The 19,147-nt window shown below is 39.3% G+C and overlaps 1 protein-coding gene across 2 annotated transcripts; it reads left to right on the forward strand.

The window, feature by feature from the left end:
* The first annotated feature begins 819 nt into the window (after positions 1–819).
* On the forward strand, positions 820–18,944 carry ANKLE2 (ankyrin repeat and LEM domain containing 2). Of its 2 annotated transcripts, none has more exons than XM_074921523.1 (13): positions 820–851; positions 5,214–5,699; positions 6,752–6,943; positions 8,125–8,312; positions 9,275–9,463; positions 9,754–9,876; positions 10,265–10,331; positions 10,983–11,164; positions 12,562–12,668; positions 13,547–13,740; positions 14,700–15,426; positions 15,922–16,053; positions 18,537–18,944. In XM_074921523.1, the coding sequence occupies exons 2-13, from the start codon at positions 5,225–5,227 to the stop codon at positions 18,772–18,774; spliced, it is 2,814 nt and encodes a 937-aa protein (XP_074777624.1). In that variant the 5' UTR covers positions 820–851; positions 5,214–5,224; the 3' UTR covers positions 18,775–18,944. The 2 variants fall into 2 exon arrangements, with proteins under 2 accessions (XP_074777624.1, XP_074777623.1); XM_074921522.1 differs by lacking the exon at positions 820–851 and adding an exon at positions 903–1,150.
* Positions 18,945–19,147: the final 203 nt, after the last annotated feature.

Here is a 19,147-nt window from a genome sequence, read left to right on the forward strand (position 1 = left end):
TGAACGTGTCAGGAAAGAAACGCAATGAGTGTCTGTCCCATGCCCTGAATTTCCAACATCTGAAGTTTGAGCATACAGAATGGAAGAACACAGAAAGGTCATCTTGATTCTAAATTATCCAAGTGCAAGGATGAGGCGAGAAATTACTGTGTCTTGCTTGTTGTATTAAACAGTCTGAGTTAAAGGGATGTTGTCAACTTCTTGAAGACCTGTCATTTTGTCATTTAAACCAGCAACTGACAGGTTTTCTTACAGTACAAGTAGCTGTACCTGTAAGGTAGTGATGTTGTAACTAAGCTGAGGACTGGTTTACATCTGTGGACGGACTGCTTTCCGTCTCATGCACTGGGGCCTGCTGCCTTCTTGGTTTGCCATCTCTGCAGATTTCACTTTGAGCTTTCTGAAGTATTTATACCGATTTTATACCCTGTGAATAGCACTTTGAATCTCGATAACCACTGTAAGTTGTCAGTACCCATAGCTGTACTTGGGGGGGGGGGGGGCGTGCTGCGAGATGGTCGAGTCCTGCGTTCTCCAAAGCGGTCCGTGCAGCACCAGGCGAGGCTCGACCCGCCGCTACTCGGACCGCAGGCACGGCCGCCCCCAGCGGCGGGGCCCGCTCCGCTCTCAGCGGCACCGGGGCGGAGGCCGGGCGGGGGGGGCGGAGGCCGGGCGGGGGGGGCGGAGGCCGGGCGGGGGGGGCGGAGGCCGGGCGGGGGGGGCGGAGGCCGGGCGGGGGGGGCGGGGCCGCCGCTTTTCCGTCAGGCAGCGGGGCGGGCAGGCCCGGCGTCTCGCGGGAAGGGGCCTGGCGGGGCGGGGCGGGCAGAGGCGGAAGCCCGGAGGCCGCTGAGGTACCGTCCTCGAAGGGCGTGCGGGGAGTGGCTGCGGGCGGGCCGGGGCCGGGGCATGGAGCGGTGGGTCGGGGCTGCCGGGGGCTGGGGCTCCCTCTGGGGAGCCGGCTGGGGCCGCTGGCTGGGCTGGGAGCTCTTGGCCGCCTGCGCGGTCATCGGCGCCGTGGGCTGGCTGCTGCGGCTGCTGGAGAAGAGGCCGGGCGGCCGCGGGGCGGCGGCGGCCATCTCGTCGCCCGCACCCCTCTCCTCCCCGGCGCCGCTCTCCGCGCGGAGCCGGCGCTGCAGCGGGAGCCGCCCAGGTGAGAGACTCGGGGGAGGTCGGCGGGGGGTGGCGCGGCCTCTCGCCCTGCGGGGAGCCGGCTGGGCAGCGGGCCCCGCCCGGGGAGGCCTGCGGCCTCTCGCCTTTCCCGCCGCCGCGGCCCTGCTGCGCCCGCCGACCCGTTCCCTGGTTGTCGCGGGCGGTCCCCGGCGGTGCCCTCCGTGCCCGCTGCGCGGCTCTGCCCCGCCTACGGCGACGGCCTGGGCTGCTGCCTGCTCCACCCTTCTCGGGCGTCTCTGCTCCTGCTCCCCGCGGTCGCAGCCCTCTCGCACCCCGAGACCGCTTTCCCCTACTAGTTCTGGAAACACACGGTCTTTCCAGTTCCTGAGAAGTCATCCTTCGGCCCCCACCCCGCTTCCTTTCAGTCCCGCCTTTCCCGTACCTTATTCCAAGTTTGTTTTGTAGTTCTCTTTTAGCCACGTAGTTCGTAACTGTTAGCTAATTTGGCAACGGGCAGTATAGACTAAATACCCGATTGCATAGCCACAGTTATTCTGCAATGTGCAAATCCTCGCAGCCGAAATGCAGCCAAAGGCAGGATGTGTGTCTCATTTAATTCCTGCCTCGAAAAGAAAATAAAAAGTCTGTCTTCTTATAGTGCTTATTTATTGAAGCATTTAATAAGTAGTGGACTAAAATAATACTGCTATCCTTAGAAGTCATTCATTCATTCTCTCTTGGTACTAGTCTTAATTTTTTTTGAAACAGATTCAGCTGTTTCATACTGATGCAGTAAGACAAGGTAAAACTTATTCTTCCAGATTTTGGTTGATTTGGAAGAAGCCTTGAACAGACGTTTGTTGTTGTTACAGTAGTTGCTCATATTTGTAAAGTCCCTAAAGGTAACTTGCAAGACCTTGTGTGCCGAAACAGGAAAAGTAGCTGCATCAGTGCTGACTATACTTTGGATCATTTTGAAGTTATATAAAATGCATTTTAAGGTTCAAGTAATTGCCTTTTGCACCTACATGTAGTGAATGATCAAAGGATTCTCTTAAAACAGGCAGTTGCTATTTCTGAGGTTTGCGAGTCACACCTTTTGTTTTGGACAGATCAGGTGATGCGGTTAAAAATTAATAAATGCTTATCCATGTTAGCTGAAAGCTTAATGTCAGAACACAAACATATTTCAGGAAAGTTCTACATTGTCATTCCAACAATGTTTTTCCTGTTTCCATGGCAAGCTTATTGTAGAAAACTCCTGGTGCTAGCAGTAGATCTTAAACCAAAGATTAGTTTCTTAGCTGTTGGTCTGCTTTGTCATTTCACTCTCTGATGTAGTTGTGTCTGAGTTGTAATGGACACATGAAATAAATACTTTTTCTTACATAGATGAGGAAGCAAATTTTAGGCACTAAGTTCTATCAAAACATAAGATACCAGAGAAATGACTCCTTCATGACATTTTTTTACTTAACCACAAGCCAAGAAGAAAGATTTTTTTTGTGTGCCTGCATACTACATGTACATGAATTGTACATATGTAAGGGTCTGCTCTTCTGCAGAATGATTGTGCTGTTTCTGTGTTCTAAAAATAGGATAATTTCCTGAGTTCTTTAAGGCATTATTTTATGTTGACTCTTTTAAAGTGTTTTCATTGAGTTATTTCTGCGATAAACTTTCTTACCTCCGAGTTTTCATTTTCATTGTATTTTTTCAGTTACGCAATCTCAAAAAGAAAATCTTTTTGATATTCTTATAATTGACCTCAGGGCCACATTTTATCCCTTGATTAAAACATAATGATGCTAAATTTATTTTTTTAAAAATAGAGGATTAAGAATCAAAATTAAGTGAGAAGATCTTTTACATCTGTCTGCTGTGTTGTGGGCAAGTCAGATAATTGTAACAAGGTTGCTGGGAGGTTCAGGAGGGGTAACAACTAGAATACTTTGGGGAGGTCACTCAGCCGCATCAGCTGTGGCTTTGCCACAGTTTGGTGGGGTTTTTTAAGCTGAAATACTCTTACTTCCCATCATATCAGTGAGGTTCCAGTTAATATTTGTGAAATACTCAGAGACTGAGGTATGTTCTCTAACCACAAGATGTTTAAAATTGGACATTCTAAAAAAACCCCAATCAACTCTCAAAGGAATGGCCCTCCAGAAAACAACCCTCAGACTCACAGAACTTTTGAATTGTAATAGTGCTTCAAAACCTGCTTAAAGTTTGGCATTAACATGTTCAACCATTGTATTTCCTAGTATTAGAAATGTAATATTTCTGAAGTCAGATTCCAGTGAAAATTTTGCTTGGCTCTATTGACTATTGCTAAAAGTTCCAAAAACTGCTGCATGCATTTGAGGTTTTTTAATATATGAAAAGTCTGGTTCTTTACCAGCTTAATCCTTGGGTAATTTAAGAAGCAAAATTGTTGTGTCTATGCTGTTTATGTATTTTGTGATGCTACTATTGGCAATGCACATGGCAAATAGGTGTTTGACTATGCTGCAAGTCTATGATGAAGATGCAATTTTGGAATTACTTCTAAGTTTGTACACCCTGACAAAATGAGTCGGTATTTAGTGTTGCATCCCTGCTTTTTTAGGGCGCAGCCATTCACCATTCAAGCCTCCCATTACTTTCCCAGACAAAGGTTCTTGCCCATCAGAGTGGATGTTCTGACTCATGTTAAGGACTGCTTGTGCACCCTGTTCGTAAAGCAGGAGAGCTCATAAATCATGGACATTTCTTACACTGCTGTGTGTGTCCACAAATGTGCTTTTGGGGAGATTTACCTTAAAATTACAGATGATACTGATTTCATGGCTGATTGCTTTGTCTCTAATGGAGATTAGAGTTGTGTTATTAAAGTTGTGTTATTCCAAATATAGTGTGATTAAAAAAATAAATCTGTTCATGTGGAAAAGCTGCAAATGTGTGTTCTTGTAGTCTTAAGTTTTTCATAAACTGAGGATGAAAGCGGGAATTGAAAATGAAGTACAAAAAAATGCCATACACACCTATCCAAACCAGTATATAGCCCATAAAATGGCTATGTGATGAAGGAAGGGTCAATTTAAGGAGGGAGTGAAAGCAAGGTGAAGGAGTAGGACACCTAATCATTTCTATCCTAAAGCTGTCCTTTCTAACTAGTGTGCAGCAGGAAAAAATCACAGCCTTTGTAAAGACACGTGGATGCAGTATCTGATGAAATAAATTTAAAAGCTGCTTCCGTTCTTGAGCTCCCCAAATCCTGTATTTTTCAGCTGTATTTTTCACAGCAAGAAATTTGTATTGGCATGATGTTGGATTTAGTATTTGAGCAGTGCAGCAGCTTTAAATGTCTGGATTACATGGAGGAAAGTAATCTGTGGGACTTGTAGTATCATACTACATGATTTTCTTTTGGAAATGGAGAAATTCTTCAAACTCCTGCTCTTTGTCAGAGAAGGAAATCTGAAAAGATCAGCTGTTCTTGTCTCCTGGCTGTTTGCTCTCAAAACGGGGGGCTGGGAAACAACATGTTGTGTAAATAGTTTCAGCCTTGCATCATGGCCAGAGATAGCCTCCCTGGTTGCTGCATCATACTTGATGCCTTGTGCTTTTGTCAGCTAAAATTCTTAAGGAAGTCATAGAAATAGTGCTGTGCTTTCAGCTGTAGGTGCTGCCTAACCAGAAACTCTTACTGGAGGTAACTAGCATCATGTTCTTGTATTCCATTACATACACAGATTGTGCCTTGGCAGGAATCTAAGCCTGTCATGAATTTTCATGCATAAATATTCTGGATTGAATTTTCACTCAAAAAGAAATTTGAAGAGAACAAATAAAATGTAAGCTGTAAATACTCTTTCAAGTAGTTGTGAGAGGACAGGAAATAAACTCTTGGTGTAAGTCTGATAGCTTAAAAATGTTTTAAATGTGTTTAGTTGAAAAATATTTTGTCTTCTCTGCAACTGCAGTAATCTCTTCAGAATCTGAAAAATTTTTATGAGACACTTTTTTTTTTTTTTCCCTTGGCTTTAATACAGCATTTATATAGCAGAAGAAAAGTGGTGTTCTTTACAATTTACCTCCTCTCTTTTTTGCCTTTCCTATAGGCGAAATAACAATGGATGCAATATTATCCCGATTGAAGCAGCTCACCCCTGATGAGCTTAGAGAAGAAATTGTAAGAGCAGGACTGAAATGTGGGCCCATTACATCAACTACTAGGTTTATTTTTGAAAAAAAATTGGCTCAGGCATTGTTGGAGCAGCAAGGAGCACTGGAGGAAAAAGGATCTGCTCTGTCGGAGGAGGCCGCTGGAAATGTCCCATCTGATAGCAGCCGGGCACAAGCACAAAAGGCTTTGAAAACTACAGCAGTGAATCACAACGGTCATGGAAGTGTTTCTGAAGAGGTGGACTTTGGGTACTGTGTGGGTCTGAACCCTCCAGAAGAAGTTGTGATGCACATGAACTGTTCAGCTCCAGTCTGTGGAGCAGGATGTGTTGATTCACAAATTAGTACTCAGATGCCGTCCAGAGATCCTCCGCTATTCTATGGTGTTTGTCCAGTTTATGATGACATATTGGCAAGGAATGGTAAATACTCATTTCCTTTATTTCCAATGCTAAGCATTTTACAATCATGTCTAAATAGACCTTTTTCTGTATAGCAGGTAATACGAACATTATATTTTAAGCATTGTTTATATTACTTTTTGTTTCTGTAAATAGTATTTATTGGATCTTCAGAGGCATGGAAACAGGTGACATCCCAGGTGTTCTGCCATGATGGTTGGTACCCATGAGGATCCTCTACTCTGTGTAGCTCAGAGGAAGAAAACAATTTCCTACTGCCGCTCTCATACCATCCTGTGCCTTTAATCGCTCAAGAATAAAAACCAGTCCTATAGATAAAGAATCAAAAACCTGTTTATATTATCATCAACTGAAGCTTAAATGATCTTTTCTAACAGATGTTGTATTTTCCTTTTTGTCTTAATGCCAAATGGTATCTAGAAGCATCAGTCATTCTTAACGTTTTATTGACAAATACTGCAATAAGGACTGATTAAATTACCTAGTGACAGGATTATAGTAGTGCATAAAGGATTGTTTACTCTGAGACAGTAGTAAGTATTCTTTCTCATAAGAAGAGTATTCAGATAGCTTAGTTTTAACAAATTAATATTAATGCAAAAGGAGAAGAAGGAGAAGGATTTGATTAGTATTCAAGGTTCTATGTGGAGGTCTTAAAGTTGTCACAGAGTATCAGTTACATAGTGCATCTTTCTGAGCAAGAGAACATGGGAAGTAATGCAGGCTGAATAAGCTCTGAGTATCCTTTTCAGTCTGGATGTGAAATGCTCGCTTGTTGAAGCTGGCCCATCTTTTAAAAGAGATGTTCAGATATTGATTGATAGGAATGGCCAAACACTGTACCCATACTGTCTAATGTTAGCTGGAGTGTGTAAAATCCTTCTACTCAAGTTTCCAAGAGATAAAATTTAAAACATCTTTTGATTCTTATGCCACCTTTGGAAGAGAAACAGTTTGAAACCAAAGCTGGAAGGATAGTGTGAGGATTTTGTAGTCTGTGTCTAGGAACAAATCTGAGATTATGGAAATAACTTGATTGTACTTTGTTGCAGAGAGAATACATGTTTATGAAGATAAAAAGGAAGCTCTCCAAGCTGTTAAAATGATTAAGGGTTCCCGTTTTAAAGCTTTTTCAAACAGAGAGGATGCTGAGAAATTTGCTAAAGGAATCTGTGATTATTTCCCGTCTCCAAGCAAGTCCTCTTTATGTTTGTCTCCTGTGAAAATGGGGTCATTTAACAGAGGTAAGTAAGGGTGTTCACCTGTGTACAGTAATGCAGTATACACTGTTAATTTTTTGAGAGAAATAACAACTTCATAACCAATTACTAATAACAGAAAAATTTCAAATGGTGAAGCATCTTAATAAATTGAAGTCCTTTTGGAGTGGTGGGGTTTAAGATAAGCTGTAAACAAATGTTCAATCAGAACTCCAGTATTTAAGTACATTTTTTCTGTGAAATGAATTAGAAACAGGCAATAAAAAGCATATTTGAATTTTTTAATTCAGATCTGGTTTTACTGCTGTATAAAATGATACTGCCACTGGAGAAGTCATCCTTCACTGATGCTTCTCCAAGAAAGGAATGCCAAAGTTCATGTACAGAAATAAAAAAAGAAGTAGAGTATGTTGAAATCCTGCCATTTCTTTTGTAAGGAACTACTACAGAGGTAAATTAGAGCCCCAGGAATCTATGGAAAGACTGCTTTTTGTGTTTCAAAGCGTAAGGTTTAGCCTTCAGTGTATGGTTTCTGTGATCTATGTTACGATAAAGTAAACTGGTTACTTCTAAAAGGAATTATAGTTGTTCTCATTTGCATGAATTTTACACTGAAAAATGTTGCTATGCTTCTAAAGCTGAAATGTTGATAATGGCCTGCAAAGATATGTTGTTTAGTAGTCTATGGTTCTGCTTCATAGGATTTTATTTTACTCATGGATTTCAGGATTTTCAGGTTTAATAAGAGGCTAATAAAACTGTACACTGTACTTAATCGTTAAGTAAGTTTGTAAGTTCAGAAATAAAATAGTAAACACTGATCATATTTCACAGTGTTCCCAGTTGCTAGATTAAAGGGACTCAGTAGCCACAGAATTGCAAAAGCAGTTTTAGTGTTCAGAAAATTCTTCTTTTTTTACTTTAAGTTTGGATGGAAGCAGATTGGTGGTTATAAAATTACCAGTCGCTATTAAAGTCTCAAACAGTTTTACAACATGATTACATCATATTCTCCTCCTTCCCTATTACTAACTACTAGTATTTTTAAACGTCTTGTCATTGACCTCAATTTTTTTACTGCTATACATGAAAGATGCAAGGTTAATACATATTTTAGGCTAAAAGCTTATTTTCACTGTCTGGGTATGAAAATAGTGATCACCAAAAGGAATGTATCTAGAAAGATGTTACCTGTGTTTTGATAGATGGCTTATGCTCCCCTGAGACCGAAACTAAGGAGAGAGCCAACAGTTATAAAAGTCCACGTACTCAAGATCTTACTGCTAAACTTCGGAAAGCTGTCGAGAAAGGAGATATAGCAACATTTTCAGAACTTATTTGGAGTAACCCTCGCTATCTGATTGGGTCGGGAGACAATCCGACAGTTGTACAGGTAAAAGAAATAAAATTAGAAAAAATCCAAGTTCTGGTTTTGTGATTTAGTGTTGAGGCCTGATAAGCACAACTGGAAGGAATGGTGTTTCCTACTCTTCCTTCAAGATACCTTCTTTCTACCAGTGCAACGTTTCTCAGTGTTTATTGATACTAGCTGAAAGTGAAGAGAAACATGGCAGTCACCTGTCTTGCATAAGTCATCCATCATAACTGAGAGCTGCCTTTGCTCCAGAAAGAAACTGAGTGTACAGCTGAAGAGAAAGAGCTGAAGGGAAAGAATGGTTTTATCCAGCAGTGCAAGAATAGTCTTCATAAAGTATTGATCTCCTCCAGATAATCTCAATCTTTTTAAAATGGAATAATTTTAAGGAATGGGGTAGTGCCTAGGCTGTGACTAGGTGTTCCTACAGCACTGCTTACCTAGCAGCACTGCTTACCATTAAATTTCAAAATGTGCTCTGCATCTAAAATCCATGTCTCAGGTTTAGTAGACGCTGACAGTCCTACTTCAACAAATTACTTCTGTCAGTCCAGCTTTGTGAAGTTGTTGAAATTTTGTATGTAATATATTATGTCAAGCTGGTTTTCCTGCTGCTTTTGTAGACTGAACTTCCTATCTCCTTTTATTACATGATATCTTGGTAAACCTCCTTTGCCACATTTTTGACTTCCATGTAAAAAAAGACTGTAGCTGAGTACAACAATAACATTGTTAGTTGTAAGAATAATGTGGGTATAAAAATGCATAGGTCTTTATGATATCATATAATTTACTGCAGTTCTGAATGCTTATGTACTGTTCTGTAAACATATTTTCCTAATAAAGTATTATGAAACAGATACTTAAATGTAAGACTCAGTGTGGTAATCTTTGTATTTTCACAGTTAAATCAGTTAAGCGTATGGGTGTAAGAAAGCTGTCTGGATTTCAGTTCATTCTTATTGTTTGTTTTTTTTCAGGAAGGGTGCAGGTATAATGTCATGCATGTTGCTGCCAAGGAGAATCAACCTGGTATTTGTCAATTATTACTGGACACTTTGGAAAATCCAGAATTTATGCGCCTTATGTATCCAGATGATAATGATACGATGTTGAAGAATCGCATCCAGTATATTGTTGACCTTTACCTTAACACACCAGATAAAACGGTAAGATTTGAATGTTTGCCAGCTGCTTATTATTATTATGGAAACAACTGGAAGGTGTTAAGGATGTGTAAGGGAGAAGAAAAGAGTAGAAGGGGACACTTCTAGCAATTCATGAGTTCTGTGGGTTTTAATAATCATTATTAAACTGTATTGTGGAAAAAGATCTATGAAGAGCCCTGGTAATTAGTAAATGACATTTATTTACTTTTCCCAGTCTCAAAATAAAATACATGCAATTGATATTACCATGTTTCCAAATGCATGTGAATTTTCCATTTTTCCCCCTGCAGGGATTTGATACTCCATTGCATTTTGCGTGCAAGTTTGGAAATTTGGACGTTGTTAATGTGCTTACCTCACACCCAGCTATTGTAAAAAATCCAAGAAACAAATATGATCAAACTCCAGCAGAAGTAAGTCTCTGCACATCCACAACAAAACCAAAAATGTTATGCCTAATCACTGGTTTTCAAGGTCAAACATTTACTAACTACTGCAGATAGAAGGTTTGTGGTAAGATGCTAGTGTCAAGATTAGAGTGTAAATCTTTGATAACATTAAAAATATTTTTTGTTGATTGTATCTGGGGAAAAGTTCTAGACTTTATAATTAATTGCCCTTTCTTTACAGTATCCATTTTATGGATGTGGATGTATTTTAGTGGTTTGTTCTGCTATGAATTAAAAGTACTGGATGAGCTGTTTAGAGGCCAGTAATGTGACTCTTCAAAAAGAGCACATGTTGCAATTGATCTGAGATTGATGTCTTATACTTTACTGACAAATAAAATTATATTAACAGGTAGTTTGTGAAAGAAGCAAGAATAAATCTGCAGAATTGAAAGAAAAACTAAGAGAGTACTTGAAAGGTCTGTATTCAGTTTTATAGTATATTAGGCATTTATTTTGGTTCTCTGCTGTCTTCTATTCTGTTGGCTTTCTGTAGCAGTCCTATTCATAAATGATGCTAAGGTACAGTGCTGTGAAAACCAAAGAGAAACTCTAAAACTGGCAAGGAACAGAAAACTTTTTGTCTTTTAAATTATATCCTCAGAACTCTTACTGTATGGATCACAGGGTTATCCTTATAGCTCTGTAATGTAGACATGGCCCGCCCTTTATTCAGCGAGCCTGAAGCAGAAAGTTTAATCTAAAAGCAAACAAAAGATCTTTACAGAGCAAGAGATTGTCACGCTGGGGTGTCATGCAGTTTCTTTGATGGAGAACTTTTCAATGCTTTGTCACATGTGCGTTTAGGCATTTGCAAAAGGAGGTTTAGAGATTTGTTGAAGACCCTTAGGGAAGGGACATATGTTTCAGTGCAGGTGTTCTTGTATTTGAGAGTGAAGGGAGCCTGTACTAAAACACAGTCTGTAAATAGGCAATAAACAGTTTGAATTAAAAGTAGTTTTACTAATGAAATAGATGGTTAAGTATATGGGTGTATTGATATTCTAGGAAGAAGCAGCAGGCTAAGGTAACATAAACTTCATAAGAAAGCTTTGTATTATTTATTTTAGGTCGTTACTATGTACCACTCTTGAGAGCAGAAGACAATTCCTCAGCTCCTGTAATTGGTGCACCATGGTCACCCGATCAGACAGATGATAACCCCCACAGAACTTTCTCTAAATACCCTGGCAGCCCCAAAGATCCAGTGTTGTCGATAAGAGCTTTCGCAGGCCCCATGAGCCCCTCAAAGGTAAGGGGAGAACTTCAGATGACTCTAATGCCTTTTTTTTCCCTTTTTTTTTTTTTTTTTTTTTTTTTTTTAATAAAGAACCATTTGAAGATCCACCCACAGTTCATTGCGTGGTATAACTTGCTCCTGTTACAGATTGTGGTGCTCTCTTTATTGAAGAGCTAGATCCTCCTCCATAGAGAAGGAGAAGCACAGAAACTTGTAAATATTTTTTTACTGCTGAAAATATAGAAACGTGTGGTGTAAACAAGAGTGGAAGTTCAGTCAAAAGAAAATTGTTCTTTCTTTTTCCTATTGGAATCTATTTAAAGAGCACTGATAAACCTTTCATGGTGTTACAGATAATTGCTCTAACTTTCTAATCTGAAAAAAATCTTTTCAGTGTGGCTATGAATTGGTTTAAAAAACCTTAACTATATCTTTACCTCATTTCTAGCAATTGACAGTAGATGCTAGAGTCTATAGTACAACAGCAAAGTCTTTAGTTTTCAGGAGGAATACTTAGATACCAGGTAAATATAAGTTTATAGGCATTTCTTCTACTCATTTTTTTAATAGGAACATCCTGGAAGTATGACAGCTTTAGAAATAGTGAATAAATACAGCTGACAGTTCTGTCATCTAATGCTTGAATTCTTCCAGGACTGAGCTTTACCAAAATGAGTAATGCTCTTTCTTCTAAATATGCTTGTTGGTTAATTTTCTGTTCACCTGACAGAAATGCAGATTTATTTTATACACTGAAGAATTTTACCTATGATGTAAACAACTTGTTTTGATTGCTAACAGATACTTTTAATGTCTGAATGTAATTCTTAGTCTTAGTTTGGGATTTTACAAAAATCCATTAGTTTATAACCTTTAGGAGTTCAAATTCAAGCTTCAAAATAAACAGCAAGAATATATTCTAGTAATTGTAGTAAGTCTGTGGAATTAAATATATATATGTAAAAAAATATACATACAAGTATATTGCCTATAATAGAATAAAAATATTCTAGAAACCAGTGACCAAAATAGCATTTGTCATTAAGTAAAATTATCACATGGCAAATTTATAAGACATACCTGTTTCCTGCTGCACACAATTTTAAACCAGGCAGACTTAGTATCTGTAGTTTAAGGTGGTTGTATGTTATGGTCCTTACTCTTTTAATAAGCAGTTAAGAGATCAAAGTAAAGTAATAAACAAGTAGTACTGGGAGGAGTATCTTAAGATCCAATATAAGATTCTTTATAGCTAGAGTTGAGCAATACTTGTGGAAGAACTTGCGTTGTTTACACGTAGACAGCAAATAGGTAAATGTCTTCTAGACCTATAGGTAGACATTTTGCCAGCACTGAGTTAGCTTCATATTGTGGCAGGTAGGTTTTTCAATGATTTCTGTTTTTCAAAGGCTGAAGAATTTCGCAAGCTTTGGAAGACTCCACCTCGCGAGAGAGCTGGCTTTTTTCACAATCTCAGGAAATCTGATCTGGAGAGAGGTGTTGAAAGAGTTGGAAGGTATCTAAAAGAGAATCAGTATTAAAAAATTAGCAATAGACAGAGCAATTAAAAGCAAAAGACTTGTGCTGAGAGTACAGTTACTACTTACTGAACAATATCTTAGAGCAAAAGTTATTGGTGGATATATTTATGAAGTATATTGTAGTTGGATTTTTACTGTATTTTTGTGTAAACAAAATAGCTAAAAATGTGAGACCTAGCTTAATTAGCTTTGGAAATACAAAAAAAGGTATTTTAACTATTATTGATGGTATGTGTAGAATGCTTTTCTCAAACAAACAATTACTTGCCTAATTTGTCAGAAGATCTAAAATTACATGTAGCCTATATGCATTTTTCTGTAAAATTGAGGGATTGTTAACAAGGTAGCAGAATGAAAAGATTCTAACACAAATGTTCTGCTTTATAGAAGCTGTGTGCTGTGATATGTGTCCCTGCTGTTAAAATACCTTCTATCAGCAACATAGGGAAAAAACATACTTTGTTAAAAGCTGGTTAGATTTCTTTGCTTGAAATCTTCACTTCCTCCTACCTTCTCCCATTCCCGAATAGAAAAAGCTGTTGAATGGAGTATCATTCAGATTACACCTACATCAGTCTCTGTCTGATGTCTAGATACAGCAGCTTAAAAATAGCAATATTTATGGTGCTGTTAAGAATAGTAGATTAAATTTGAAAAATATTATAGAAAAATTAGATTATATGTTTTCTAAGGATGTGTATATTGCTTTGCAGACTGTTGATTATTGTGGAATTGTGTTGCCTAGTTGCACGTTTATATTCCTATTAATAGCTGATAAAATGTGTTCAGAAAGTTATTGTCAAACTAATATTTATGTCTTCACAAATGATTCGTTTTATTTTATTTATTGCAGGGAGTTAGCTCATGAACTGGGGTTCCCGTGGGTTGAATACTGGGAATTTCTGGGCTGTTTTGTTGATCTGTCTTCCCAGGAGGGGTTGCGAAAATTAGAAGAGTACCTGAGTCATCGGGAAATGAGCGAAAAGGCTCAGCAAGAAACAGGGGAAAATGAAACCTGCAACAGATATAAAACTATGCATCCTTCTGGTAAGAAAAATGAAAATACTACAAACAACAGGTTGTACCTAGGGGGAAGAGGGAGAGAAGAAGCTTGGTGCCCAGGGGAAGTTGTATTCACCTCTTGTGGCTGCTATTATTAATCTGTCATCCAAACAGTCTGATTATAGTATTGAAGAAGTAGCTAACAACACTGTGAACGTAAGAGAATTAGAACAGACCTCATTAACCGTTCATTATCTTTCATGTGAAGTACTTTATCTGATTGTAGCCCCCAAATGAAACCCCTATAAGAAAACCTCTATCTTCAGTATGGTTTTACTCAGAGCATTTGGGAATTCGTCTTAGCGTATGGAATTCTGTGATCCAGATACAGAATAAATAACTTATTAAAGGAATAATTCTTTACAGTTGAGGATGAAAAAGACACTAAACAAAACCCAGGAGAACTTTTATACCTTCTTAGACCTCTGCTTGCCATGTGTTTATGGAAGGCACGCACTAGTCCCAAATCTTTGTGCTCCTTCCTCCTCCTTCCTGTGTGATTATAGATGTGAAAGGGCTCTGGTACTGGGATAAACCTGGGCTGAGAAAGCCCTGAAGGGTAGTCATCAGACTAGTCATAAGCCTTTGTGCTTTGGAAGAGATAAAAACTAAAGCTATTCTATATTAGTAACATTTTCTTACCCTATTCCACTTTATCCTGACTTTATCCTTTGTTGCTGGTTAATGATTGAAGTGAGGAGTGTTGGAAATAGAGTTCTCGGATGACTAGGGTATAAAAGGTTATTTGGAAAAAAGATACAGCTGTAATGTTGTCATTTGGCATTTGTAGCTTTAGTTAGGTTTATTCATGCTGTTGCATAAATAAAATTAGAGAGGGCTTCAATAAATAGAATAAGGCATAAGGATTTTGTATTTGTTTCTAGTTTGATTGACGTTCTGTTGAAAGTCTTTTTATGTGTTGCTCTTACTAAAATTATTTACAGGCAAGAGTAAAAAGTGCTGCAATTCTATTTCTGTTGGAGCATTTTTGGATGAAGATGATGATGACATGAGCTTAGAAGAAATTAAAAACAGACAAAATGCAGCACGGAATATTGGCCAACCTATCGTGTCCAAAGAGCCGAGCATTGATGCTATTGGAGATGCAGAGTGTGATATCTTGTCCATGGAGCGTGCAGTGAACATTATAGAGACATCAGATCACCCCAGGCACTATGAAAAGGTGGCTTCTTCCAGCAAAAATGGATTTTGTAATCCTGTGTCCAGTGAAAGGATAATTAGTGACAGGAAGCATTTGCATGATGGAGAAGAATGCCTTGTATCTCCTGTTTCCAGTCTAATGTCAGAATTTGAAAGCCTGTCATTCCAAGAACAAGAGGCTGCAAGAGAATCAAATAAAATCACTGAAAAAACTGAGAATGAGAGAATTCTGGCTGAAGGAATGAGTCAGGCGAGAATATCCATGGACCATCTGGATAAATCCTGCTATGCAGCTTCACTGGCAAGTTCTTCTGAGCCAAGTGTTACAGGTAAACCTGGAGAGGCCAAGTTAAGGACAGAGCACAGAATACCATCGGAAAAGGAGAGAATGTCCAGGGAATCTGGGATTCAGGCTAATGAGGCACAACAACGTCAAGAATTTTTTTCCCAGAAATTTCTTTCAAAGACTTCACCCACAAATGACAATTCTAATATGTTATTCCTGCTTGGGTAAGAACCGTCTTTTTTAAACACTTACTTGTCCTTTGGTTTATGTATGCAAAACAAGGTGCTTTTTATAAGATCACTGACATCAAGGTTGATGCAACACTAAGCAACACTAGTTGCAGTCAGCCTTGAATGATCATCTTGAAGTGCTTCAGTGCACAGAGATGTCTTTGTTTCCAAATCAGTTGCAGTTAGCTTTGCTGTTCACCGTTCATCTGACAGGCTTGTGACTTCATAATGAGCCTGACTTAGATGAACAAAGTGTTTACTATGCTTTCAGGATCTCCTCAGGTTAAAATTCAAAATTCGATGAGACTACTGTGAAATAACGGGCAGTCATTTATGTGTGGGCCTGCTGGAAAAAGATCATAGAGAAACTGTGTTTATAGAGGACCATGGGCAATTTGTTTGCTTATATGCAAAATAAATGTTTTGGAATTGGGATGGTTTATTGCCTGACAAATACATATTCTTCATCTAGTTCTGTTTATATTCTAGGGAGCAGCCCTCGAAGCTGGATAGCGATGTCTTAGCAGCTATAGAAACAGCAGAGATTGATCCCCAGAAATACCCGATTATTTACAAATGGAAACACGCGGTGCAGTCCTACTCTTCATCTGACAGGCAAAGGTATTCCTGCAAATTCAATCAAATGACTTCAAATAATATTTAGTGGGTCAGCTGCAGAACAGCTGGAATAGATAGAATTTCAGCCTTGTTGCTCACAAAAACCTTATTTTAAATATTCAGCTATATTAACTCTTAGTGCATTTCTGAAATTAATCACCAAGCCTTTTTGGGTGGTCTCACTTATTAATAAGGAAATTTTACTGGCGCTGCAGTCAAATTCTTTCCATGACACCGCAAGTTCCCAACAACTTCAGCTTATCTCTACAGACAAATCAGGCAGCAGATGAAGGTCTTGAGAGCACTGAGTGTTTCCCAGTTGGCAAATGTCTCAATTGGCTGATGTACGACTTAGTACTTGGATCCTTCATTGGTCTGAATGGTAGCTGTGATGCCAGCTGGCAGTGGGTCCCTGTGGTGGATGCGGTGCAGGAACGTTGCATTGCTTTGAGGTGCTGCAGAGGGATGTTCAAGTGCATTTAGTATCTTCAGGCATCTTTTTGTTGTGATTTTTATTTTTACCCTCTATTACCCCAGTCCAAAGGGATTGTTAGTGTGAATGATGGCATGTGTTATGTTTTTAGACTGTCATGTTTTGCTACACAGATAGTGGAAGCAGACTGCAGCTGTTGGCACACCTGAGTACATGTTATGCTGTTTATATGTTTTATTTTGAATGCTGCTGCTTTTGGGGACCCAAAGTGACAGTTTTCATACAAGTGGCTGCTTCTGGTAATTGTATTAACGTGAAGGTTTATTTCCATAGTGACAGACATGGGTCAGAACACTGAAGAGTCCCTTGCTTAGACAGCCTACAATTTATATATAGTCATGATAAAGTTCTCGGAAAAGAAAAAGATGACCCAGTGCCATGCAACAGATTGGAAAGGGGACGGGAACAGAAAGCCATCAAATGAGCTGCATTGACTTGTATTTTTCTCTTGTTTCTTCTAGCTTTAAGTGTGTGAAATTCCACTTATTATGAGAAGTATTTCCCCTAAGAAGTTCTCAATACAGGCATTAAACATTAATTTTTCAAAACATGCTTTAAAGACAGAACCTTTTAAAACTCTGTCAGAGCTTGTGAGAATTTAAAATATCTAAGGACTGGCTCTATTGGCCACAAAATTCAGAACAGGAGTTGGGAACCAGCAGCTGAGAAGTGCAACTGTGTTAAGTTAGCAGAGACTGGAGCAGGAGGAATGCTGTGGAGAGAGTTGAAACATGTGACAGGGCTGAAGGAAGTGTAGATGGGAAGTGGAAGGAGACATGCTGCCTGGTGCTAAGCACGGGGAAAGAAAGAAGCTTTCTTCTCCAAATAGTGCACTGAAATAAGGCCATCAAGTATAGCTTTAGAAAAAACATGAAACTCAGTGAGATTTTTTTCTGTGATTTAAAGTGGAATAGAAACAGGGAAATATTTTTGTGTACCTGCTAGATACGGTGTCCTTGTACCCTTCACTTTTTCAAAGTCAAATTCTCTCATCCCCTGATTTTTCTGATTCATTTTTGAAAGAAATAGGCTGTCAGGCTTTTTTCATGCTTACTCCACTGTCTGAAAGGTCCAAGGCTCCTGAGTGATAAAATTTAACCCAAGATTTTTAGGTGTAATCACTGTTCCATCACATAAGTAAAAATGATTACTGTAATTATTGGACAATGCCAAGGCTTGCTCTGTTGGCCTCCTTAATTTTGCAGTGCTACCTCTGCCAAAAGCAAAGAAACAACACGCTCGCTCACTTTGTGTTGAGGTACGTAGGATTTTGACTGCAAAAATCAAACCTAACGACACAGATACCACCAGATCTGTCAGAAGAAAATTATTTTCAGAAGGTTTTAAATAAGCTGTGTGGATGCATCTCTTTTATTGTTGTGGGGGGTGGGTGGGTGGGTGGGTTGCTTTTTTATTATTAAAAAAAGTCTTCAGCTTATAGCATGTTTTCTGTAGTGGCTTATCTTAAGAAATTGTCTCACATAGAGAAGATAGAACAGGTGCTAGAATCAACCTTTGGGCATTCTGCACTGCTTAAGATAAAATCTAGAGAAAAAGTTTTTACAGAAAATAGTTTTTTATTTAACAAAGGAATTATTTTTTTCTGTGGCATCCAAACACAAAGATTATTTTTAAAAAGGAGAGGGGAAGTCTTGCTCAGCAGTGGCTGCATCAGTAACCAAGATCAGGTCAGCTTTGATCTTGATGCCCTTTTCTAATGGGGGCGTTGGATGGAGATTGCCCAAGTGCTCCACAAGCACCCGCTTCTGTTCTTCATGGCCATTGTGGAGCAACTGAGGTCTTGCTGATGAGGCCACATGTCTACATGTAACACAGCGGGCTGTCGCTGTTTCTGCTCAGACCTGTCTCTCCACAATTACAATTTTTCTCTGCTGGTGTATTATTTTTAAAATCTGGAAGTGATACTGAGTGAAAGAACTGCTCTCCTTATTGCAGTTTTCTTAACAAAATGCAAAATTACTTTTTCTTTCAGTTGGCCAAGTCCAGGACTGAAGGCAAGATTCAAGTCCCAGACCATCGCTGCTGGTCTTCCAAATGCTTCAGTGTATTCTAATTCAGGAAGAGCGAGCCCCGTAACAGGAAGTCCAGGAAAATATGGGAATGCTGCCTCATTCTCTCCAGACCCTGGGAGTCCTGGACGCTACAGTCCAGCGTGTGTCAACCATGCTCTGTTAAAACCGCGTTATTTTTCAGAGCCTCCTGCCCACTAAAATCTGATTCATCTTCCTGGGACTTTGATTATATTTTCATTGTTAGAACGGAGGAAAAAACTAAAATGTTACTTAAGTGACATGAGGTTTGTACTTGGCTATTTATTTTTCCTCAATTGAGGACAACTGTATGTTAAAAAAAAAAAAAAGGAATATATGTCTTTATGCCACATATGAGATAGATTACTGGTGATATGCAAGAAGTTAGTGACAGTCAGTGCAGTTGTCCAGTAGCTGTGAATTAACCCTTGTTGCCAGTAAAGCAGTGAGCTGAACCTTCACTTAGAAATGGTGGTATCTTACTGTCACTGGCTGTCATTATTGTAATGAACCCATTAGCCCTCAACTGCATTTCTTCCGCTTGGGTAGTCTG

This window comes from Athene noctua, chromosome 17 (assembly GCF_965140245.1).
Source record: "Athene noctua chromosome 17, bAthNoc1.hap1.1, whole genome shotgun sequence".
Taxonomy (NCBI): domain Eukaryota; kingdom Metazoa; phylum Chordata; class Aves; order Strigiformes; family Strigidae; genus Athene; species Athene noctua.